The sequence below is a fragment of the Rhodamnia argentea genome, chromosome 2 (assembly GCF_020921035.1).
Source record: "Rhodamnia argentea isolate NSW1041297 chromosome 2, ASM2092103v1, whole genome shotgun sequence".
NCBI classification, from domain to species: Eukaryota; Viridiplantae; Streptophyta; class Magnoliopsida; order Myrtales; family Myrtaceae; genus Rhodamnia; species Rhodamnia argentea.
The window spans coordinates 8,586,064-8,612,462 of record NC_063151.1 but is presented as its reverse complement, the minus strand read 5'-3'; the positions used below and the strand labels follow the sequence as shown (position 1 = coordinate 8,612,462).

The window sequence follows — 26,399 nt, the reverse complement described above, 5'->3', positions numbered from 1 at the left end:
GAGAGTCCTGCCAACGCTAAAATTTCCCTTTTCATTGGGAAGAGAAACCCAAAGCATGCATGCAATGCAATGCAATTCCATCTATTTGGAGGCAAAGAATGACTGTCGGTCTCTCAAGAGGAGAGAGAGAGAGAGAGAGAGAATATACATTTGTAAGAGGACATGCATTGTCTGAAGAATGCTCTCTTTTTTTTTTAATTTTCTTTTTCTTTTTTTGGGGGAAATAGTTGTGGGTGGTGGGTATGTATTCCACTTGAATGCATACACACAAACACACCCCCAGGGTTAGGATTGGAGACAAGGTCATGGAGGTGGGGCCAAAGCCTTTGGTGGTCTCGACTAGGACGGAAGGGGTCCTTGTTGTCCTTTGGAAGGGAGGGCAACCACACTTTCACTTCTCTTCCCTTCTCTTCTCTGAACATGACACCAACCTCTTCCCCTTTGGTCTGTCCTTTGCCCCTACAACCCCACATGCTTTTTGGCTTTTACTTTTCCCCCCAACCTAAAAAATCATAATCAAAATCAAAATCAAAACCCCATTTTCCAAAATATATTTTTAAAAAAAAATCGACCCAAAAAAATAATAATAAAAGCTTCTTTTTTTATTTATTTTATCAATTTTATCCTTCCTGTCAAATTCTTGTTTTTCTTCATCATCGGTCTCACCATATATACCCCCCACAGAGCTCCCCTCCACCCACACCTTTCAAACCACCCCCTTCGCTCTCTCTCTCTCTCTCTCGCTCTCTCTCTCTGTGCAAGAAAATGGCGATCAAGAAGCCTAACAAGCTCCCGCAAGCTGCCGTCCTGAAGCAGATCCTGCGGAGGTGCTCCAGCCTGGGCAAGCGGTCCTCCCAAGGGTACGACCAAGAGGGCGGGGGAGGCCTCCCTCTGGACGTGCCCAAGGGGCACTTCGTGGTCTACGTCGGCGAGAACCGGACCCGGTACATCGTGCCCATCTCCTTCTTGACCCGTCCCCAGTTCCAGAGCCTCCTCCAGCGGGCCGAGGAGGAGTTCGGGTTCGACCACGACATGGGCCTCACCCTCCCCTGCGAAGAGGTCGTCTTCCGGTCCCTGACGTCGACGCTGAGATAGAGAGAGACAAGACTCGGGGAAAAAGCTTCTGAGGATTAGGGTTTTTGCTGTTTTTTTTTCTTGCCTAGGTTGAAGAAGAAGTAGTTGAAAAGCTGCTTCTCCATGTTTTTCCTCAGTGGACTCTAACCAATGGGGATCCCAGGAATATTATCTGGGATGGGCTGGGGTGTGGGGGTGGGGGTGGTCCGATCTGTAAATTTCTCCAAGGCTCTGTAATTTTTGTCCCCTCACGGCGGTGTTCGGTGGATGTACCAGCCAATTGACCCTGTGAGAGAGGATTGAACTGATCTGTTAATCTATTAATATTAATCTTAATCTTGATGGGTGATTTCTTTTTGCCCCCTTCATTAGCCTTAATCTCTCTCTCTCTCTCTCAAAGATGCAAAGCATGGCAACAGAGGAAGTCTCAAATTCAGGACTCTGTTTATTTGTGTCTGGTCTGCTTCCTTTTCTTGGCTGCCTGTCAATGTCAGCCTCGTTCCTTTGATCAGAAAAAGGAAACTGCATTTACTTATTGAAATCGAAATGTCAAAAAGTTGCTCCCCGCAAGCCTAAGCGAGTTAGGGAACCATGTCCTACTGGAATGGATTGCCTTTTTATACTTCTATCCGTGCTCTTGTCCCTTTTCTTTTTTTTTTTTTTTTTTTTTAAGGTTAATATCACAAAAAACCTTAAATTAGTATACAAGTGATAAATTTATCTCAATCTATATTTTCTATCATAAAAAATTCAAACTGGTACACCTATGACAAATTTATCCCAAACCGACACACTTGTGACAAATTTACCCTTTGTTGGTTTTCATTAAATTTAACCATCAAATTGCCGAGTTAGATGACACGTGTCGGTTCATAAATATACCAGTTTAGGGTTTTGATCCTCTGTTTATCACGGTTGTATCAATTTGGAATTTCTCGTGATATTGACCCAATTTAACGATGGATAAATTTGTCACGGGTGTATCGGTTTAAGATTTTTCATGATAAAAAAAATTAGTTTAAAGTAAATTTATCACGGTTATATCAATTGATGATTTTCGATGGTCAAAAAAATAGTTTGGGAGTAGATTTATCATAGGTGTACCAATTTGCGATTTCAATTTGTGGTAAATTTATCACAAGTGTATCGATTTGAGCTTTTGGTGGTATTAACCATTTTTTTTTAATTATACCCGTGTACTTTCAATCTGCTTGATTAAGTCATTCATTCTACTCTCGTAAAACTTTCTAAAAAAGTCTCTCCTGTATCAAATCCGGCCAGAACCGGGATTAGTTGTTGGCTGGCATTATAATGTGAAGAGTGGACTCAAAACATTGTGTACACTAGCTAAATTCTTCACATGTTTTACCCACATAATCATTTCGCGTGCGCTAAATCTCAGTAAATTTGGTTAGAAAATTTGTGAAAGTTGAAGGACTTAGATTAGACAAATTAAGATATCTGGTTAAGAAAGTGTCTAAGTATAAGGGTAAAAAAGTAAATTTATTTTCTTACTTTAGATGCAACTTGGGTCTTTATTAGCAAGTATATTTCAAGACACTAGTTGAAAAGTTAGTTAAGAAGCGCTCAGCTCATTTCAAACTCAACTGAATTTAACTCATGCTTGAAAATACTCAGACACTTGTGGATACAAAACACATAGAATAGACATTATCATTGCTTCTGAAATGCAAGACTCAAAACCCATTGATTAATCGAGCCGAGTCGAGCTAAGCTTCATTGGAAAGCTTATTTGAGTCGAGCTAATTAAACCCAACCGAGCTCGAGCAAAGTCCGAGCGTCGGGACTATTTATAAGTTCCTAAGAGAAGCCACCTCTCGAAAAGGCTAGCTTAGTTTCTTTTCCATCCGAAACGAAAGACCGGCTCCTTTTTTGGCCAAAGAAATAAAAGGAAGGATTATATATCTATAGCAGCTATCTAATGGCTATAGATAAAAGTGGCCCAAAAATTCAGACTTTAAAAGCCATCAACTCGAAGAACTCACTCGCAATTTCAACCGTTCGACAAGCCTCTCGAAAAACATGTATGGGGTCCGGCCGCGCCCGCTCAATGGGCGCGAACGAGATGATCCGCGCATATCGTTGAGAACCGAATCGTGACATCAAAAAGACCAGAAAGTAAACTATCGTCGTTGGGACTCTTCTTTTTGTTTTTGGTCTATCAAAAGAGGGATTGAACTCGAAGTGATTGAACGAGAACGTGGGATCGATGGGTCAACGTCCATTTCTTTACCGGGAGGCATTGGGGGGCGGTGATGAAGGGGAGATTTCCTTTTGGTATCCGAAACTCTTATCGATTTTTATTTTTCTTATTTAAGCACGGTCGAATTTATTATTATTATTTTTTAAGAATAAAATCGATTTAATCGGGGTGGTCCAACAACGGCTATCGGGTAATCCGCCTCAAAAGGAGTAAATGACCCACTTGCACGTGCCCCATTCAACATCTTGGCAAACTTATTATTAAAAGAAAAAAAAATCTCGGCGAAGAAAAATCTTTGTTCAGTAAATATCATCGTCACTAGCTAAACTTTAAGAAATCTTCGCTCATATCTTTTTTTTTTTTAAGTAAATTTTAGGGAGGCGGTATTATCAGCCAACTGTTGCATGAACAAGTTAATTTTTCGCTGGTACGTCATTTCCGTTTTCCTTTTCTATCCGACCGTTAACTAAGACGAACGGACGGACGGACGGACCAATAAAGGGAAACCCTTTAAAGCTCTCTTCCCGTCTCGGTTTATATTTAGAGATATTGGGATTTTGATTTTCGGTGGATATCGAAACGCGACGTATGGACACGGGTGGTGCCCAAAAATAAGGTGGAGACAATTCTTCGAAATGAAGGTTTATTTGGAAGGACGGGAAGAATTCATAGTACAGTGGCAAATCTTTTTCCTTTTTTTTGAACATCTCTAGAGGGATTTTTCCATTTTTTTTTATTTTTATTTTGTGCTGTATTTTATTATTAATTTATTTTGAATCTCATCGTGGTCCAACCGTACAGTAGAGTACTGACCGGCGGTCGGTAGTTGAATAAAGTGGCGACAGGTAGAGAGAGAGAGAGACAGGTTGTTGGTTGAGTTAGTTGTTGATGATTGCACGGCCGCATGCATGTGCACCATGCCACGCCATCGCCATGCAATTCAATCTTTTCATTTTTGTTCCAATTTGCAGTAATGACCTCAAACTATTAACTCATTCAATATGATTCTTGAATTTTTATCAAATATTCAATCTAATCCCTAAATTAATTAGTTTTTTATTCAAGTTTAGGGGTAATATCGGATACTTTCTCGTAGTTTATAGATTAAATTGGGCAAAAGTACGGCAAGAGTGTCAATATTTGTGCACGACGCTCGTTTTAGTGTCAATATTTTTTTCGGATCACTTAAGTTTCAATTTTTTTGAAAAATGGTTATTCTAGTATCAACTCTCGCGAGCTTCGCCAAAAATCCTACGTGGCTGGCTCGAAGCTTCCAAATCAACAATAAATAAATAAAAAGCAAAAAGTTAAAAACATTAAAAAAGGTAAAAAGAAAATGAAGAAGTCTAGTGCAGTGGCGAGGGGGGCCGCCTCGACCCCGCCGAGGCCTCGCCGTGGAGAGGCACGGCAAGCCTTGTTGTGGGTTTGCGAGGTAGGCAACGACCGGGCATCGCCGACCCTAGCGAGGCCTCGGCGAGGTTGATGGGAGAGCCTTTGCCCCTACAAACTCACGGTTCCTTTTTTTTTCGGCTATTTTTCTGTTTAATTTTATTTTTTAAAAAAATAATTATTTTTAGGTTGAACAATCCATTTGGACGCCACATGGGTTGATTTTTTAAAAAAAAATTGACACGTAACATTAAAAATTTAATTAAAAAATACCATGTGTACTTGTTTGGCCAAATTAACACTTAAATAATCATTTTTTATTAGAATTAGCACTTCGGTGATCGTTTTTTTTTTTCTATTTGGCACTTAAATAATTCAAAAAAAAATTGGCACTAAAATAAGCGTTGTACACAAATATTGGCACATTTGTTGTACTTTTGCCGATTAAATTAAATGTGTACCAAAAATTTCTAGATCAAGTTGAATAAATTAAAAGTTAGGGAACCATACTGCACAAAGTTAATAAATCATAATTACTAAAGTTTTCGTGAATTGTCTATCATTTTCTTTAGCACGCGGCGGAGGCGCGAGGAGGGCGAGACGAAACGACCCTCCGTATAAGCAACTGCCAAAGCCGTACTGTACCACTAACTTCGCACCCAAAAGTCAAAAGCCCCTCTGTCGAGATTCTCTCTCTCCTCTCTGTTTTTCACTTTCGGCTTCTATTCATTTCCCATGCAACGGTCGATATAAAACACGGCACCATCTATTTATTTACTTTATTTAAAACCAAATACATTCGTCCATAAGAAAATCAAGGCTTTTACAAGTAAATTCTACTTATTTCGCCAAATTCCTTCACTCGCTTCCACTTCGCCGCCGGGGACGGGCCGGCGAACCGTTAGGCCCGTCATCTACGCCTACTCGGAGGCTTTTTAGCCAAGTGGTCGGCCACGATGGCTGGAAATGGATATTTCGCATGTAATAGAGTAAGAAAAAGGTTACAAGAAGAATCTTCGGATCTTAACATTGATTCGGTCCATGGGAACGTGCTTCGTGATGGGGGGACTACGATAGTGTCTTGGGGGGGTTCGTTCTCGACATATTGAACTAAATACATTTTCTGTAGCACAAAGTCGAATCAGTCATCCGCCCTTCGTTCAACACCACCATGATCTCCAAAGTCAAAAGTGACAATGGGCGTAATAAACTACGCTTCTAGCTTGTGATGAGTCTTCTGAGGATCCATGTCGACATCCTGCGGCAGTCACGGCTTCCACTTCGAACCGTTTGCAATTCCATCTTAATCTTTAGAACTCGCGCTCAGAAACTTGTCCCGCTAATTAGGGAAGTCGCCTCTCTCTCTCTCTCTCTCATCTTCGATAAATCTTACGGGGCTTGATTGATTGCGTCGAAAATTTTAAAATTTGTCACTAAAGTATAATTGAGTTATAAAATTTCAAGAATTATAATAAAGTCTTAAAATTTATCGAAAAAAGCAATTTACTCCTGTCTCTCCTGCGAAAATTGAGACGATAGGATAAAAGTTTTCTTTCTTTTTTTGGGGGGTATTTTAGCAGCAAGTTCCGAGACAAAGATGAGCCCCCTCGTAGAGCATGGTAGTCTCATCTTTTCGTGAGTAGCTAGGTTTTTTTTGTCTTCTACTTTTTCTTTTGTCAATAACCTACTGAGCATAATATGGTAACTAGGGTTTTCTTAAATAAACGCGATTGATTGATGACTAGTTAACGTCTTAATAAATACGTCCGTAACATTCCTTAAGCGACCAAAATGAGAAAAAATTAATGTTTTTCAGTCTTTTCGTTTTGTCATGCAACCAATAGGTTGGAAATGACTATTATTCGGTATTTGCCAGTAACATGCGTTGATCAAATTCGATTCGATTCATTTCATTGAAGAATCGTTCCACCGACCCTTGAATATACTCGAAAAGTTAGTAACTCAATACCGAAAATTATTAATTCTACGTTATTGCATGCCGAGAAAATTATGATCCACAAATTTTCTAAAGAGAAGACTTTTGAGTAGACCCTGTTCGTTCATTGCATTAGGCGAACTTTGCGCTTCCTCAAACAACATTTACGGACACAGTTACGTTGAATTTAGACCTCGGGTTTTGCAATTGTAGGGGGTAGCTTAGGCTCATAAGCATGTGATGTTCCTCCAAAGTCCAAACTGCCCCAGAAATTCAACCAAACCCTCTTTTAATAAACAGAAAACTATGCGTTTCAATCTTAATGAAATTAAATTAAGTTATATGACTGGAACTACATATCGGAAGCAAGAGAAAATTGCGCATCGAAAGCACTAAATTAGAGGACAAGAAAAGGGGGCCACCATCGGTTTTTTTTTTTTTTTATGTGGAGACAAAGCTCACATGTGGAATAGTAAATCAGGAAAATTTGCATCCCTATGTCTTTCACATCTCTCTTGAAGAGACACGTGATTACGTAGGACTCCACATCTAGGGAGACCAAAGACAATTTTTCCAGTTGGATGATTCCTAGATCTTTTCTGCTTCTTCATTGGTATTCCCTCTTCCCATTCTGTATAAATTTTTCCGCTCCTTCATTAAAGCTTGGCAATCGACGAGTCTTGTCGACGGCGCATCTCTCGCGATTCGTTACGCGAAACGTGCTCCTCTTTCGACATACGACCAGCAACATGCCATTCGCATACCTACCGGGGTCCTACATATATCTCGTGCAACCGGCATTTGGTATCTCGCCAAAATGAGATGGAGATGCTTTACTCCCGTCGGTGCTGGTCATCATCTACATCGACATAAAGGGGGGGTTTTGCCTGTCTATAACAAGAGAGGAACACCCTAAAATTGGAAAAAGGGATTTTGTGTCTAGAGATTCAAAGGTTGTAAATGTTATCAATTCCTATATATATTGTCCTAGAGGTCGTCGACATGTATTATTCACACACCCATATTGGACAAAGGGGGCGAACGAGATCTTTGTGTTAGACTCGTGATGAACACGTGTCGTAAGGACACTCGTTAAAGATATATGAAAAGGTATGGATACTTTAGTGGCATTTTTTTTTTTCAAATTGACGTACGTGATAAATGCATTTAAAGTACATATAGGGGAATGGATATGCGTTAGGGTATTAGAGAGGACACTATGATTGGCAATGGAGGTACAACATCATTGACCCAATAGCAATCATGTGGCGTGTGATCAAATCAAGTAGCTCCGAAGTCACGCTGTGCAATTGTGCCAACTTGGATGGCATTGGAACTACTTCTGTTCCTATCAAATTTAATTCGATTGGAGAGATTAATTAGCCTTAGTTTAGTTTCCAAAATGTCAAATTGGTGGTTGAGCAATCATTGTTTCAGACTGATCATCAGTTGGACAAAACTTCCCAAGGATCGAAGGTGATGCGGGCGTTGCGCATGGAAAAGTACAAAAACTAGCTCACATGGCATTCTCTCCTAAAGATTCTCATCTTTTTTGGAATTTCTTGATAATTGTCGATTTTTTTTAAGTCAATGTAGAGATTGGTTGAGTTCTCGTTTTAAGGGATTTTTAATGTTAAATCAATGCTTTCGCCTTCATTATAGGTTTTTAGTTGGCTCATGTGAGAGGAAACTATTTACACACTTTTAATTTGACCATTTGCTAGAGAAAGTGTGCAGACATTGGATGCTAAAAATAGTGACTAAATCATGGTTATGAATGTCGAGTTACGTAAATAATCGAGGAAATGGATAATAAACGTGTAATGTTTTAGAGGTTTCTTCAAACTAGGGACTGAATTGAAAGGGTTGGAGTTGTGCTTGCGAATTTGAAAGGTTTAGAACTCGGTTAACATCCTCATAATATGTTGAGAACTGATTTGGTAATTTTTCCCGGGAAAAAGGTAAAAGGAACCAAAGAAACACATAAATAAAAAAAGAAGGGAGAAAAAGAGCGACTTGTATTGGAATATCCAAATACCAAACCAAACATTCCCCATAGTTTGCAATCTTAAAATAGTCGATGGTCGTCTCACAAAATCTTATGCGGTATTAAAATAAAAAGCCCACGATTTTATCCCATCTTCATGCGTTAGTCATCGGTCCAATACCCAATTTGCGCCGGATATTTTCATATATTAAATTATTAAACTACGAATTTTATCGACATATCTAAAATGTATTAATTAGAAGTGGTCCCAATTTTTTTTTTTTTTTGGAACAATGCTCTCTAGACAGATATATCTCTAGTCACAATGTGAAGGTGGGGGCTGCTGCAATATTTTATTTTATTTTCAATTTTTTTCCTGATATTTTGTAAGATAAAATTAGGTAATTGATGTTAGCCATAGACAACCAGTCATGTTGGGGGGGTGGGGTGTGATGTAGGGACAAACCATGTTGGGATGCCACAATAACAAACAAGAAATTGATCTCCTCTGTTGTGTGATCAAAAGTTTAGCTTTCGTATTCAGAGTCCCTTTAGGTCTCTCCTGCGGGAAAAAAATTAAGAAAAAATAGAAGAAGCCAAAATTGCCCACTCAAGCTAAACTCGATTGGAATTTTGGTCAATTCTTCTTTTAACAAATTGTCGGTCCCCGCAGCGAGAACATTCAGCCCTTTGGGGACTTGAGGATAAAAACTATTTGCAGCCACTATTAGATCTGCTATACCTACGAAGTGGAAGTAGTGCTGGTCACGGGCCGATTTGGGCCGAGAATCGGCCTGGGTCAAACCCGTAACCGACCTGTTGACTAGGCCCACCGGTTCCAAATCGGAACTGGCCCGTCCCATATGGGCCGGTTACAAATCCATGTTTCATGGAACCGGCTTCATAGCCGTTTAAAAAAAAAATAAAAAATAGTGGGGAAAGAGCCGCGGCTCTTTCCCCTACCGTTACAAGGCAACGGCCATTTCCCCCGGCCCCTCTTTTTTTATTTTTTAATTAATTTATTAATTTTATCCTAACTATTATAAATACACATTTTTAGCTTTCATTTTTTCTCACAATTTCTCTTAAATTCTCTCAATCCGCTCAATTCTCTCAATTTTCTGAATCCGTTTTCCACTCAATTCACTCAAGAAATGCAAATGGAAGCAGAGCTAATGACAGAAGAAAGAACCCGATGGGGGAATCCGATTATCCTCGTGATCCTCGTGATTTTGCATATATGAGAGACGATGTTGATGATATTAACATTATTTCCAACGTCGAGCACGTCCCAACGCAAGAAAATCTTCATCCTCCTACCGATATCAAGAAATGTCGACAACAAAGGAGCTCGAATGGGATGTTACATCCGACATATGGAACACTTCATGAAGCAACATTTAGGCGTAAACAAATATCAGATAATATGTAAATATTGTGGGGTAACATACAAATTCACAGGTGGAGGCAACTATGGAACATTTAAACAGCATCGGAGGTCGAATATCAAACGCCAGCCAACAACAAATTTTCGGGTATGCCAATCATAACACTCCTCCTTTATTTTGTTACGGTGACAAAGTTTATAAAGAAGAATTAGTTAGATGTGTTGTCGTTGAATGTTTATCTTTTAATTTTGGTGAAAATTTTGGTGTTAATCATTTTATACAAACTACATGTACTTCACAAGCAAAACCTATTTCGAGAAATATGCTTAAACGCCAACTTTTTGATCTTTTTAAAAGAGAAAAAGAAGTTTAAAAAAAAATTATGAATTTTAATGGACGTGTGCATATAGGTAATGATATTTGGAGTGATTCTTGGCAAATTCATTCTTATATGGGTATTACATGTTATTGGATAGATGATAATTGGAATATTCAAAAAAGAGTTATTGCATTTCAAGTTTTTGATGATAGGCATACCGTAAATAATATTTATTAAATAATTAGAAAAATTTTAGAAGAATATTTTTTGCTTAATAAAATTTTTTCAATTGGTTTTGATAATACCGCGGCAAATATCGTTTTATTTCCAGCGTTAGAAAAGACTTGTAAACCCGCTTTTGGTGGACAATTTTTTTACATTAGATGTGTTTGCCATATTTTAAATTTATGTGTACAATATGGTTTAAAAACTCTTAATATTTTTCTCAGCCCAATAAAAACAGCAATTCAATTTTTATGAAAACATTCCCAAATTATGAAAGAAAGGGGTAGATTTTGTAAAGTAAATAGAAGAATACCAAAAATATTTTCAAGAGATGTTCCAACTCGTTGGAATTCTACGTACGGGTTGCTTAATCAATCTTTTGCATATAAAGATTTATTATGTACATTTATTTCCAATAATGTTTCTCAAATTAATTTATTCCCATAAGAGTGAGATATTTGCAAAAAAAAAAAAATAGATTTTTTAAAAGTTTTTAATGATGCAACTTATACTTTATCCGATGTTTATTATTCTACTACTCATTTATTTTTAACATAGTGTATTAATATTGCTGGTATTTTTGAAGAAAATGAAAAAGATGATCAATTAGATCCGACTATTATAACAATGCGAATAAAATGGTTGCATTATTATACCAAAATTCCTCTTATTTATTTGGTTGCTTCTGTTTTCAATCCAATGAGATGGTAAATGTTAGAGCTATATAAACAGTGGTTAAAAACGCAATAGTAAAATTGTATAATTAATTTTGTAGTAAATATAATTTAGGTGATAGTAGATCTTCCCAATCTAATGAGATACAAAGCAGGAACATAGGTAAAATTAGTAGACGGCACAAACTTTTGATGAATAGGCAAAAAAAATAAAAAGGGAGCAATAGAAAATATTTCTAAAATAGAAACCTATTTAACCATTTTTTTTTTAGTTTGGTGAATCCGAAGGCGGCACAAATTTCATAATTCTAAATTAGTGGAAGAGACATTCAACCCAATTCCAAATTCTCGCTCGCATCACAAGACGGGTTTTAGCAATCACTTGTTCAACAATTGTAGTTGAACAAGTATTTAGCGCTGGAGGCAACATTTTGAACAATCGACGTTCAAGATTAGTTCCGGATTCGGTGGAGGCTCAAGCTTGTGTTGATGATTGGACAAAAACTCAATATCAACAACAAGAGATGGATTGCAGTAATGAAGCTGAATTCTTCTATGATGGAGATACCACCGCCACGGATATCGGTACGGAAACGGGTAACGACGATTGATAATGAGGTAAGTATGTGGTTATCAAAGGTAAAAGAACTACATAGGCTGTGATTCTTCTATTCCCAAGAAGATATGTATGCGCGTAATAATAATTCATTAAGTTCAATCCTCTTCCCCCTATCTTCCCCCCCCAAATTTGATTATAATTTGTATTTGATAAATTATTATTTCATAATTTCATAATTTATTTTTTTTAATTTCATAATTCATTATTGAAAAATCAAATTTAAAAACCGTAACCGGAGCCGGAATCGGCTATTCCATTTTCGATTTTGAACCGGAACCAAACCTTGAACCGGCCCGGAACAGTCGGTTCAAAATCGGAACCGAAACTGCCCCTTAAGGTTTCGATTCCGGTTCACCCGTGGCCACGAACCGAAACCGCCGGGTTATGAACAGGAACCAACCGGTTCCTGCCCATGGCCATCTCTACTACGAAGAGAAATGATGGTTGGCACGTTGAAGCGTGGCCACCGGTTTGGGGCGCACATGATAACACTTTTGGAGCAAAATTTCTACTCCATAAGTGTTTTTGGAACAGAAATCTATTTGGTAAGGCAACTTCCGAAACAGAAATTCGTTTGGATATGCAACTTCATTTTTTTTTATTTCAAAAGTAATTTTTTGCTTCAGAAGTTGTTTATGAGCAACTTTCAGAAGTAAAAAAAAAAAGTTATTTCTCTCCAAAAGTTAAAATCAGAAAGAGACAATCTAGTGCCGGTAACCATCGTCCGCCGCCGCTAGTGACTGCCGTTTGCCACCACTGGTCTCCTGTGGCCGTTAAATAAATAAATAAATAAAATTTTTAAAATAAAAATATAATAAATTTTCACTAGATTTTGTATTGCATGAAAGTATTTTAGTAATATCATTTTTTTAACGAACTATAAGAAATAAATGTTCCATGATTTGGTTAAATGGCATTCCGCAAAGACACGATCATTGCAAAGTGGATCGAGCAATTGACCCAAGTTGGTTAAGTGGCATCCCACAAATATTTTAAAGTAGACCGAGCAATCCCACAAAGTCACAATTATGCTATTGTTGCTATTGTTTTTGAACTTCTCAAATCATTTATCTTGTTTTTCAGATTCTTGAAAGCAAGAAATTTGATGTTGAGAAGGCAAAATGCATGTATATATCTTTACATTCTTCAAAGCACTACGCATGATTTGTGAATGTCATTTTTAGATGCGCTCACTTGAAATTTCTCCTTAGGTTCTTAACAAGAACTAGACCAGATTGTTCGAAAGCATTATTGCTTGTCATAAACCAACTCGTCCAATGGTATGATTTACTAAATGTATCATGATGCACCTCCGAATTAGAGACAATTTAGGCATAAAGAAGATTTATATATTATGCCCATTGCAACATAAATCATGCTAAAGGCACAGGCGAGGAAGCATCGAAACTACCCGTGTTTTTTAGCATGGATATATTAGCTCGGCCACCATTTTCATTAATAGAGTTTTCCCAATTTTATCCTCATTTGCATAAAATAATTAAATGACAGATTATATGTACATCAGTCAAGACTTGCATTTCACTTTTCTTGAATAACATGCATTTTAGATTAGGATCAATAATTCTTCGCAAAAGATTTTGTATAAACAATGTTCCAGAAGTAGAAATTTTCTACGGTCACCGGACAAATTTTTGTTCTAGAAGCAAAAATTTTGTCATGTTATCAAACGCTTTTTTCTGATCAGAAATAAACTTCTGGATAAGAAGTGAAAAAATCAACTTATGCTCAGAAGTAGAAGTAGAAAAATCAACTTTTAGCTAGAAGTTGATTTCTAAAGCAGAAATGTTGTCGTGCGTACCCTTAATCTCTTTTGTAACACGTGCCCGGAAAAATTAACAAAAATGTTCGTAAATATGTTATACATATGTCAATTTAACTTTAAACTTTTCAGTTTTGCTTATGTAGTCCTAAACTTTTGCACAAAATTTCAATGGAATTCTTCCAGCCAATTTTTGCTTGAAAATGATGCCGTGAAGTCCTCTGTACCACGGCTAGCCTTTTGATGTCGACAAATTTAGATAAAATGATCCCCTTTTTTTTATTAATTTTTGAATGTTTCAAAATTTCTCTTTTATATTTTTCATTACGTTCTTCCTTTTCTTTCCTTTTATTGTTCGATCTTCTTTGTATGAACTTTTAGCTTCTCCAACCAAATCAAACCCAGGTTCTTCCTTCAGTTCAGAACCTCAAGGACCTGCGAGTGTCGCCTGGAGTCACACAACAATGGCGAGATGACGACTTGGTCTGGACGGTCGACTGTCTTACAAGCCAAGATCTAGCCGCGAGATCTGGAGGGTCTCATGAGATTTGGTCACCGAGGGTCGACCAGCGGAGATTGAGATCCGTTGCGCCGAGGATCAACCAGCCAAGGGTAAATTAGTGGAGATCTTGTGCGGCGAGGGTCAGCTAGCGCGATATCTGGTTGCTGGGGGTTGACCAGCCATGGGGTCGACCAGTGGAGATCTACTACAACAAGGGCCGCCCGTCGACACTTGCGAAGGTCGAGGATCGCCTGGCCAACGGTTGCCTCCGGTCACCGCTGATGCTCACCTCTGGTCGGCGTGATGACCTGGAGATGAACACAGTAAAAGGAAACAAGGAAGAGAAAAAAGAAATTATTTTTAAGCAATATAAGTAATTATTTTTAAGAAAATATTATCTACATCATACATTTTAACGAAAAAAGGTCGGAACCTAAGAAAAGAAGATTTTATAACTAACATGCAAAACCCAATTAGTTCGAACAAAGAAAAGATTAACAAATGAAGTCGAGAACTCTCTCCATTCAAATCTATCATATCTCATTTGTTCACAGTATTTATCTTTAATGAAAAAAACAAAACTAGCACCTAAAAATCCTTGAAATAACATCTAAAAATACCCTATAAACAAGGAATAGAAATGTTTTCCCCCATTAATATAACTATGTATTCCTTTTGGGGAATGAAAACGCTTCGCTTTATTCTAGCTCTATGAAATGACTTCAGTCGTCGTTGCATGCATGCATGCATGGAAAGCAAAATGCTCTCCACGCCCTAGCAGAGATTTTGCATGTGGACGCGTGCGAGAGCGATGAAGAAGACGAAGTTCGTATGATCCGACGTACAATCAACGACGCTTCCCAGCATCGAAATCGAAGTTTCAACGCCCATGCACCGTTCCTCGGGAGAATTTCTTCCTCGTCAAGTTCAAAACGGCGTGGAGATCATGCGATGCTGTCTGGTTCGAATGTACCTGAACGGGGATTATTTGGTCTTGTTTCTGAATTCTCGAGCAGTAGAGTAGTCATTTCAAGAAGAACTACGCACCGAGCTTGTACTGGTAAGCTGAATTGTCTCTGCATTGGGCCATGAGCTGGCGACTTGGGGTGTCGAACACCTAAGCTAGATCGGTAGTATGGTCTGTTTCTTTCATGTCGTCTCCCACTCAAATTAATCTCAGTGGCATGCCCGTCGTCCTGTGAGTGGAGTAGTATCCGATGCACATGAACACATAGTGGTTTGCGTGCACCTGTAAAAAGATCGGTCACGTTGAGGATTTCAGGTTCTCCTCGTTCCAGAGAAAAAAGAAAGAGCATGGCGAGTGGATCGCAGAGAGACAACCGTTGATTTAAGCATGCCTTGACACCTAACACTCACCCATTCCAGCAAGCCAGACTTTGGCATAGTAACACGTGTGGAAATGTTAATAAAGGCAATAGATAAGGGGTTCATATAAACCGATCATCGGGATCTCTCTGCTATGATAAAATGTGAAATTTTATGGGACCACTGCCGATTGTTTCAATAATTTAAGTTATTAGATGAAGACGTGATTTGATATTTAAATATCCAAACCTTATTCTATCTCTTAATTAACTTCTATTAACAAAGATAAATAGCTGTGGCCAGGGAAAGGGAGCGTGAGCCCTTCTTTCGATAGATATTAGCATTGCAAGGCGGGATGGATGGCCCCCACAAGTTGCACAACTTAAGAGCGGCTGTCATTAAGTTGGGTTTGGCTGACCCCAAAAAAAAAAAAAAAAAAAAAATGGGTGCGCGGGGGATGATGAGCACGCGATGTTTTGCCCCACAGAGAAGAGCCATGTGCATCATATCATAGTATGTCCTAATATGTATGGCCCTTGTCTCGTCACGCGGCGTGTTCTCCTCATGTTAACCAAATGCAAGATACAACAACAGCTCTATCCAATTGGACCACTACGGAGCTTTTTTGAAGACTTTGTAGGCTTATAAGCTCTATCATTACTCTTTTCCCCATTTATCATCAGATAGGTTGGGAGCGCGCAATGAAAGTCCATCGGATGGGTATTAGCAATGCCTGGAACCTGAATCGGATTGGGTGGGTATTAGATGATGAGTTCAAAATATTCTGAGCTTCCATTTTCGGCGAACCTGGAGCCGATCATCCCTAGTCAATATATCTAATTGAATTTACCTTCACTTAAAAGCTTAAAACATGTGAATTATTAGCCGATTAGGATATATTAATAGCTTCACACCACATCAATTTTTCGATATTGAACTTTTTCTGACACAACTCAAGCTCAACATGACGTGTGTCACCAATTCATGACTAGACTAAGTAAACAAGCCCCACGCGATGGGCATGGCAATAGTACTACGATGTTAAGATGTTGTGAGGAGTCAAAGCACCCCCGTGAAACGAAAAACCCAATCCGCTGCAGAAATTTCAAGGTCAAAGAATTAAGGTTCATCAGGTCGGTGCGGGCACATGTACCCAGCAATGCTACTGACCGCGTGAAATCCCATCAGAAAGCCCGCAAAGGGATGAACATATGGCCTTCAGGCTTCAGCCTATGGGCCAGAGAATTGAGAAACTCTTGCGTTTTATAGACACTAGGGTGTGTGCTGGGGGTCATTCAAGGAATGAGACTGTATTGAGTTCCTGAACTTGATTCGTACAAGTACATGCTCGTTTCTTCCTGAACCGTTCAGACAAAACATCATAATAAACGCTAGGTTTGCAGCTGTATATCAGAAATGAGTACCGAAACTATGTCTTGGTCAGCAAGGGACAGCAAGTTGCAAAGAGATGGAATTAACAGAAAACATAACTCATGTACAGACGCTAGTTGCAAAATCCTGTCATTTGGAGAACCCGGCGGATTCAACTTCACCAGTTGAAACCTTCCAACTTGCAAACTACCACATGAATATGAACATCCGGTCTTTAGTAACATTACATCATCTTCTGTACCCGAGATAATGTTATTGTTCCCGTCGCAAGCCTATTGGCTGTTCTTGCCTTTCGAGGAGAAGAATCTGCTCAATCCTCTCTGTTGCTTCTCGGGAGTGGGACCTGACGAGGGAGACGAAGAGGTGGACAAGGTGGGTCTGTGCTTTGGACGTTTGGAATTGACAGGAGATCTCAGAAAGCTTGCTTCACTTTCCGAGGGGCTGCGCGGGAAGTTATGAGGATGCACCGGCGATTCATCTCCCGTTCTTTGCAAACTGGTCATTGAGACATCATCCATCTCGGCCTGATCCATGTCTTGCAAGTTCGTGCCCTCGACAGTAGTTTCGTCCTCCTTTTGGGTCCTCTCGTTTTGCTGGGAACTTGTGAGCTCTGAATTTGGATGTAATGCTTTTAATTGTTTGCCCAGTAGGAAAATTGTTTCTTGACACTCGGCTAGCTTCTCTGCCGCAGCTGCAAGCTCCTTCTCCTGCAACAAAACAAACAGTTTGTCATGGAATAAAGAAGCAACATAAATGCTGGCATTTAAGCTCGCCTGACTCTAAAAAGCATATTAATTAACATAAACGGGTAAACATCAGACACTGCTGACATATAAAGATTGCACAGTGACTCTACAAAGTGGCGAGGAAACTAAACCGGACCATATCAGAGCATGTATGGTTGCAGTACAATAATAACTACCCAAAATATGAGAATTCAAAATCAATTCCTGTCTTGGCAAATGCAAACAGTGGTGGAACCAGGAATTAAAGCAGGGATCCTACATGTGTTAAGATCAACCGTGGACTGTAAGATGCAAATTATTTACTTCTAGTTCCTAGAAGTAAACATGGAAATCAGAAAGCTCTGCAGCATGACCAAAAGGCATAATCAATTACTTGTGGCACTGCTTTAAAGCTATGAACCCACACATGCACCCACCTAGAAACGTAATGAGCAGAGCAATGAGTGAGAAATCAAATTCAGCAATGGATCAACACAGAAGGCATCGCAAGCATATTACATTAAGGTGAAGGTGAAATTTCTTTTTGTAGAAAATGTTTAATCCATCTATGGACCACCAACATTAAGGATAAGGACCAACCTGTTTACTTTTGTCAGCATCTTCCTGTGATGAGCAGCTCTCATACCTATACATAAATGGATGATCCAGGAATCAGAAAATACAGTCAACTTACATGAAAGCAAGGATGTCAAGAGAAGATTGACTGAATGGACCAGTTGCAAGCAGTGTTCACATGCGTCAAGGTACGGACAGAGAAAGCGAACTCTGTTTGGGGGTGGGGGGAGTGTTCATATGCTAAATAATATGGATGTGAAGGGAAAGAGAAAGTGAGCATGAAAATAAGCAAGGTAAAACGTGGGAGAAAAGAATTTTACTCCAAGCCACCTTTTGCCTGACCAGTCACAGCTATTAGCAATATCATGCAGATGATGCCAGGAAAGTATTACGTAAATGTTAGGAAAAAAGTGTGATGCAAAGTGAAAACCTCAGCAAACGTTCTTCAAGATCCTTGCATCTGGCCAAAGCATTTTGATGACCTCTCTTTTCCTCCTGAAGTTCATTACCCTGGATCTCCATTTTTGCCTGCAGAATTTTTATTTCAGCTTCTAATTCTTGTGCACGTGCTTCCAGAGATCTGTATGACTCTGCCATACATTTCAGCTGTGTTTCTGCCAAGCTGTAAGAATTTTGAGAAGCGGCCAGCTGTGTCTTCATTTCTGCTAGCAGCTGCTCCAATTCTTGTAACTGGGTCTTTGTTATCTCTAAGTTCTCAGTTGTGCTGGCCAAGTCCATGGCCACTTTGTCTTTCTCAGATCTTAATTTCTCATAATCCTCCAAAGAGATTTTCAGCGAAGTCCTTATTTCATAATCTGACCCTCCATTATCGTCAGAAACATCAGGATTCGGAGTGAGACCAATGATGTTTCTACAGCCATTTTCGTATCTCTCTCTTGAAGCATCGCGTCGAATAACCTTATTCTCAGGCAGTGCAACCTTGTCGATGCAATCAGGACTGCTAACTTCAGATTCAACACCCTTGTATCCAAGGATATTAAACTTAAGCGCTCTAGCCTTATCTAAAACAAGAGAAAGATCAAGAACAAAATTAAACAAATTTGCATCGTTATTTAGCACTTTATGGAAGGTGGCAGAAAACTCCTCGATTTTCCTGTCCAATGCATCACCATCAACAGATATGTCATGGACTATCATTGCCTCTTTGCCCAGAAGCAGTACAAATTCATGAATCTGGACAAGAGAAGCTGCCATTTCTTTGTTTGATGTCTGATCAGCTCCATTAGCTGGCTTGGCATCTCCCATCCAATCAAGATCTTCAGGACAAGTTTTCCTATTGGACAATGCATCAGAATACTGCTTCTCATCAGAAATGCAAGACACGGAGTGTTGATGAAGTGTATCATGTGCATCCTGCAAAACTTGTTTGATATCCTTCAAAATTTTGTCCACGTCATCCTCATTTGATCTAGTGTCAAAAATTGAAGAGATTCTCGATTGCAGCTTCATGAATGTCATCTTCATGCCAGATTCAGGACTTGCTGATAATGCTTCAACAACAGAACATGCCGCAGTGGGAGATGAATCCGAATCTTTGCCCCTAGTAGTTTCTCCTGGGGCACTGTTGCAAGGAGTGTCAGGTCCCTTAATAGCTGAACCATCCGAAACGGAAATGGATCGGTCTGAATTATTAGCCAACTTCTCCATTTCAAGGAAGTCATCCATAAGCTCCAAGTCACTCGCATTGTCAGCTTTAACTGGTTTCTCAACGTTCTCTCCTTTCTTAAATTGAGAGAGCTCAGAGATTAGTGCAGTTGCCCAGGACTCAGCACAACTTCTTTCATCTTCGTTTCCATCTTCAGACATTGAGGTCAAGCTAGGGGGGTTGCTGGCATTATGACTGAAAGAAGCATCAGCAGGAATTTGAGCAATCGATTTTAGTGAACTTCTGTCTTGATTGCTGATCTGCAATTGCGCTTCTAGAATTTGAAGTTTACTAGCAGTCTTGGCACACATGTTCCTTGACACCTGCAATTCACTATTGCGTTTTGCTAAAGCTTCTTTCAGCATCTTTGTCTCTTCTTCCGTTGCCAACAAACGTTCTGTAAGGAACTCATTTTCCTTGTGGAATCTCTGCACATTCTCAAGAGAAAATTCTGGCATAGGAGAAAGGTAAGGGCTAGGAGGCCTGACCGGGGACCTCTTCAGGCGAGAATCTCCACAATCTCGACCTAAACTCTCGACCTCCATCTTCATTTGGGCGAGTGCTGCAGGACCAGGCAATTTCTTTCGCACTAAACCACGCAATCTTTGACATTCTGCCTCTAGCTTTGCTATTTTCTTGACACCCTCCATATGTTGTTTGTTGGCTGCTTCTGCAGACCTCACACTCATGTTCTTCTCTTCATTGCGTATTTCAAGTTCTTTAGAAACAACATGAAGTTCGTATTTAAGGGAATTAATCTCCTTTTCACATGATTCAATATCGCTCTTTAACAGCTCAATGTCTGCCTCAGCCTTTGATTTTTCTTCACTGATCTTAATTAGCATGTTAGAACGCTCTTGAAGCGACCTCGAAAGTGCAGCATTGTCAGCTGCAGAACGAAGCAATTCTTGGTCCATACTGACAATCTTGGCTTCAAATTCATGCTTTATTTTTTCCCACTGCTTGGTTTTGGAGAGAACAACTTCTTGTAAATTCTTTTCATGTTCTTCCTTCAGATTCCGTATCTGCCTCATGCACTCCTTAAGAGCGCCATCCAGATGGGATGCACGATCTTCGGCAGTGAGCTTCTCAAGAGTTACAGACTCTAGATGACTTTTCAATGCCAAAGCTTCTGCCTCAGCCTTTTCCCAACCTGTCAATGATTCAGCTAGAAAGGTCAATAAAACAAGTGCATTCTGCTCTCCCAGTACATCTCATGTAACTTGAATAGCTTGGCAGTATACCTGAGACGGCTTCTTCAGCAACTTTCATGTGCTGTTTCACTAGGTTCTCCTTTGTTGTTATCTCTGAATTGGAGGTAGATAGGTTTTCATCTAATTCTTTAATATGTTCCTCAAGTGTTTGAACTTGCTCCTCGTATGTCTTTACTTGATCCTCTAAACTGGTGAGATGTGAATAGGACTCCACAGAAATTTGAACATAATTTGGTTTCTTGTAGTTATCCTGTGAACAGCGAAGGGAGAATATCATGTAAGGACATAAGCAAGCAAAATGAACTTGCATAGAAGAAAACACCAAATCTCACCTAAGTTTAGCCCACGGGTTATTGAAGAAACAAAAAAATAGACACGGGAATAAATTCAAATGGGACCTTTCAGCGAGGGGAACAGATAAATATGGGGGATCTAATAGTGAATGTGATATTTTGCAGCACCTAGAAAGATAGCACTAGCGATTTTGATCAGCAAATTACACGGAAAGAAAAGAACCTTGAAGAAGATCAGTGCATGGACAGGGAGTCAATTTACTAAGGAGGGAAAGGCAGAAGGCAAAATTTCATCTGGGGCATCTACAATTGTTCACATGTACATGGCATATTGATGGTTTTGGCAATTCATCTAAACCAACAGTTAATAAGATTTTACCAGAGTACAAGTAGGAAGTTCACGCGGAAACTGGGTCAAGAATATATAAACAGGAAATACCAGATATTGCATTCAACTAACTGGAGAAATTAATACCTAATTCTGCTTACGAGCTTCTCCATTGTCAGGAGTAAACATTCTGATAGACATTCAACAAATGCAAAAAACAGTTGTAGTCTTCACTGGTTTGGCAGACTCGGAAGACGGATTAAAAATGGAAATTCCAGGTACTCAGAAGAAAAAGGCATGACCCGATCTTTAGCTACTATATCTATCAGCAAACGAACCTGATCAACTTGGGTCTTTCCCTGTGTTAAGGTAGCACTGGCAGAGTCCAATATAGCTGCTGCTTTCTCGGCAGAAGACTTGTCCGACGATTTTCTCTTCCATGGCCAACTTCGACGCTCCATGCCCAACAATTACTTAGCCCTACAGCGAAGTTAAATTCAACACTAAAGTGAACATCTGGTTGCACACACTTCCCAGTATTAATCCAACAATAACAGAGCAATACCTGTGAGATATATCTTCCAAGCCTGATGATATCCTAAGCATGCAGATTCCTGTACAACATTTGATATGATCAGAGCGCGCCAGGGAAGGAGAGACATTTGAGTGGAATTGATTGCATATTAACACATATGATAGGAAATGATACACAGGCAAGACCACATGCTAAAGATTTGGTAATTCAAGCGACAATTGGATCGCATAGGTATTCCGAATCTTCAGATTCTTTTGAAACGAAACTCCTATATTGTTCATAGCTCTGCAATACCGTTCATACATGAATTTAATTTCGTCCATGATAAAATAAGCTCCTAAATGTAATCCAATCGACAATCATGATGAAAACTGACACAACATATTCCAAACCGGAGAGATTCCTACCTGTTGAAATAGAATACTGTATCCTAGTTGCTATTCTCTTTTTAAGCCAAAATTCCAGTTCGTATTCAAGAGAATCTAAAAAACATGTACCAGCTTCTTCAAACTAACTCAAACATCGCTCATATCTTTTTGTGTGTACAGCAATATCAGAGCAAAATATTTTACTTGGACCGAAAATCTAAAGGAAGAGAAACTGTTCAAGGGAAGAATGAAAACTGAACTCGAAATACCGGAACGAAAAAGAAGAAATGTTGTCACCAGGCACATTGTCTCAATAGATCCCACAGACCAAAAGAAGTGTTTTCCATAACGTACAGAAGATGAGAAATTAAAGCTTGGAGAAATAAATTTTAAGGACATGAGAAACAATAGGCTCCCAATTGGACTATTTGATGAAGGAGACCTCAAACACATTACAACTGCGACTCCTACTTGGTCTTTTAACATCAAAGATCAGAACACAACTTGAATTTTGCAGTCTTCTGTTCGACGTACCAGCCCAGTTGTAATGTAACGGAAGCTCAGATCAGACAACTGAGACACGTTATCACTTTGTTTAAGCGACATAGTCAATGACTAGGGATGCTAAAATCTCCATTGCTTGTTTCCCCTACAATCTCTCTACAGATCATGTCTGCTCTCACTTGCATTTCCCCAAAAAATTCAGGATGTCGATCTCACAGTAGGCATAAATTTAAGTTGGCATCTCTATATACCCTTGTTTCACATAGGTCTCAAAATTGATTAGTCAAACAAAAAAAGGAAAGAAAACAAAAGAAAAGAAGACATGGGTATGACGCTAAGTCCGGAGTTCCAGAGACAAATGAGTAAACATCACATGCATCGTTGGGGACGAAGATGGGCACCGTCAATTCGTAATGCAGCTCTTGAATCAAACAGCCAGGACATCATCGCAAGCAAATTCAACTTGGAAGAACAAGCACTCAGAAGATAGATGTGAGCGAAGACAGACTCCAAAAAAAGAAAAAATGTGATCGAAAAACTTTTAGCAGTAAAGGATCTGACACTCACTTGAAAAGGAAAACTAGAAATGGGAGCAGGAATTGAGGACGCGATTATAGATGATAGCGAAAGACGATGAACTCGAAAAGTGGAAGAAAAAAAAAAGAACAAGAAGGTGGCTCCCGCTGAGGAGAATTTTCCGCGGCGAAAACTGAGAGACAGGTCAAACACATGCACAAATCGGGTTAGAACAACAGCGAACGAGCACCGAAGCGACAAAATCCAGTGACCGGGGACCGGAACTCAACGGCGACGTATCAGGCGTTTACGGCCAAATTCAGCCATCGCCGGGACCATTCGCACGATACTCGGTTACAAAAGTGGACCTCGAAACGGAAAGAATCCAGCGCAGAACGCCCTTCACCGCCAGCGACGGGAAGAAGAGCAACGCAAGCACCTCGAGCTAAAACCGAAAGAGCCTTTTCCGCTGGAATGATCAGCGTCAGCGACATCATAATCAGGAACGCGAAAAGCATCGGAAAGCTTTCCGTCCCCGTTTCCCCGGCGAGTTCTATCCTAGACGGCGCGGAGACAAACACAGAGAACCAATGTAAGAGCGGAAGCCGCCGAGTTCGCAATAGGAATCGGACTCACCGGAGTGAATGCAGCTCCAGGAGAGAGAGGTTCGAGCTCGAGCTCGAGCTCGAACGCAGAGAGTCCGCGGAAGCCGAACTAGAGATCTCCCAACTCAAGGCGTTGTCAGTCGCTTCGGCATTAACCGTCTAGCTAGCTCTTCTCGAGCCTAGAGAGAGAGAGAGAGAGAGAAGGATGAGGAGGAAGACTGACGCCGGCGGTGGTGGTTACGACGGTGGTGGTCGTGGTGGGTGAATTGCAATGAGAGGTGGGTTTGGAGTTCGGACTCAAAGTGTCACTTAAAAGGCAAGACGTTGGAAAAGCTCCAAAACATATCACTAAAGCAACAAACAGTGCAAAAAAAAATATAAAGAAAATAAAAAAAGAATAATAATGGCTCATTTTCAGGAGAAGGAAAAAATTAATAAAATTAATAAATGTTTCGTCTCTCTAAACCTGATTAAATTAAATCGATGTTTGATTAAGCGTGTTTTAGTTTTAATCTAGAAGCAGGATCCCGGAGCAGAGCATGTGTGGTGGGGGGGTGGAAGGACGGATTTGCCCCTCGCAGAAGCAAAGCCGCAGCTGAGCTGGATCCGATTTTGTGGGCGCACTTCCCCCTGCTCGGGGACGACTCTGGACCACTCCGTCGCTGTCTCTCCACCGCCAGCTCATTCGCCCAATGATCATTTCGGGATTTTTTCTATTTTATTCGAATTCGCACCAAAGTAATTCCCCCACGGATTTTCCCAATCCAGCCGTATGCGATTCATACGTATGACCTAATTGGAGAGGCGAAATCGTGCTCGCTAATCTCCACATGACCCCTTTTTCCGTATATGAACAAATCAAAGAAGCGAATCTGATTCGAGGCGCAAAACTTGCCACTACACCGCATGAGAGGTTTTACGGGACCGGTACACTGGTTTTCTACTTAATCTCAATTCACGCCAAAGCAATCACCTACCAACTCTCCGATCCCGCCTTCAATGATATTTATACATGGCATGGTCTAATTAGAGGAGTGTGACTCATGTGGTACACAAGTTACATCCGTCATTATGAAATTATTTTTTTCTTGGGGGTCTAGGCATTATGAATTGGCTTCATTTCTTTTCGCTTGTTTTCCTTCCGTGACAGAGTTGTGTTTTGGTTTTAACTTGGGGGATTTCGAAGGATTGGCACTCATGACAACACTTATGCTCTATAAATCTATTTTTGATGTAGAAATTGATTTTTTTACTTCTGCTTCGGGCATAAGTTGATTTTTTTACTTCTAGAAAAGATTTTTTTTATTTCTTCAATTGGCTTCAAAACTACTTTCGGAGAAAAAAAATTTCAGAAATAAAAAAATTAACTTTCGTAATCAAACGGATTTCTATTTCATAAGTTACATTATTAAATGTATTTATATTCTAAAAATGCTTTTTGGAGTAAAAAGTCTACTCTAAAAATGTTGTCATGTGCGGACGTAAATGGGGGAATTTTCTTTTTCTTTTTTTCGGGTCGAAAGTGTAAAAAGGGAGAGTTCGCAGGTTTAATTAATGAGCTGCGCCTTGTTGGTGGCGTTTGCGTTGCCTTGGCATCGCTCGGGCAAAGGGCAAAAAAGAGAAGATCGTCTCGGTGTCGTGGTGTGGGCCCGCTGGAGAAGATCTTTGTTGGAGATCAACGGTGATCCGCGAAACCATGCTCAATGCTGCCTAATTTTGGGGCCAACATAACCTCCGAGCCGTAATTCGTAGACCCCGAGGAAAAAACCTGCCTGATTTTTTTTCACCTGTTTCCATTTTTTTTTGTGGTCAAACACTTTTTCCAAAAAAAATTATTGATCGGAACACTTATTCCAAATTAAACAGCCATAATTCCCTACAAGTGGTAATTTTTTTTTTTGGACATTTAGTAGATTTTTATTGTCGTTGAGTATTTACATGCTTATTTTCTCGAATATAGGCACGTCACTAAAAAACCGACTTCAAAAGGTACAAATCGTTCGCCCCGACAATAAACGTATAGTCTCTTATTACGATGCGATACAAAAGAGCGACATGAGACTTTCAAAATATGCATAAATCTCTAGTGATCGTGGTTTGATCATGCCGGAGAACTTACCTTCTTTCAAGTCATTATTCGATGGTTTCGACGAGTGGAGGAGAGATTTTTTTTATTTATTTATGTTTCGCCTCAAATCGAACAACAACTACTAATCGAAATTGCCATGACGGCA

At 39.7% G+C, this 26,399-nt stretch overlaps 2 protein-coding genes across 5 annotated transcripts; one reads left to right on the top strand and one right to left on the bottom strand.

Moving 5' to 3' along the window:
• Positions 1 to 706: 706 nt before the first annotated feature.
• On the top strand, positions 707 to 22,827 carry LOC115738668 (auxin-responsive protein SAUR50-like). The gene is made up of 2 exons (XM_030671364.2): positions 707 to 1,097; positions 22,811 to 22,827. Exon 1 carries the CDS (start codon positions 766 to 768, stop codon positions 1,093 to 1,095), a length of 330 nt encoding a protein of 109 aa, XP_030527224.1. The 5' UTR covers positions 707 to 765; the 3' UTR covers positions 1,096 to 1,097; positions 22,811 to 22,827.
• LOC115738589 (filament-like plant protein 4) lies at positions 16,893 to 24,480 on the bottom strand. Of its 4 annotated transcripts, none has more exons than XM_030671236.2 (7): positions 24,197 to 24,480; positions 22,203 to 22,251; positions 21,976 to 22,117; positions 21,047 to 21,266; positions 18,572 to 20,955; positions 18,161 to 18,208; positions 16,893 to 17,542 (listed from the first exon to the last, which is right to left on the bottom strand). In XM_030671236.2, exons 3-7 carry the CDS (start codon positions 22,096 to 22,098, stop codon positions 17,108 to 17,110), a joined length of 3,210 nt encoding a protein of 1,069 aa, XP_030527096.1. In that variant the 5' UTR covers positions 22,099 to 22,117; positions 22,203 to 22,251; positions 24,197 to 24,480; the 3' UTR covers positions 16,893 to 17,107. The 4 variants fall into 4 exon arrangements, with proteins under 4 accessions (XP_030527096.1, XP_030527093.1, XP_030527094.1 ...); XM_030671233.2 differs by having other exon boundaries at positions 18,161 to 18,206; positions 18,567 to 20,955; positions 24,197 to 24,479; XM_030671234.2 differs by lacking the exon at positions 24,197 to 24,480 and adding an exon at positions 23,612 to 24,113 and having other exon boundaries at positions 18,161 to 18,206; positions 18,567 to 20,955.
• Between the last annotated feature and the right edge of the window lie 1,919 nt (positions 24,481 to 26,399).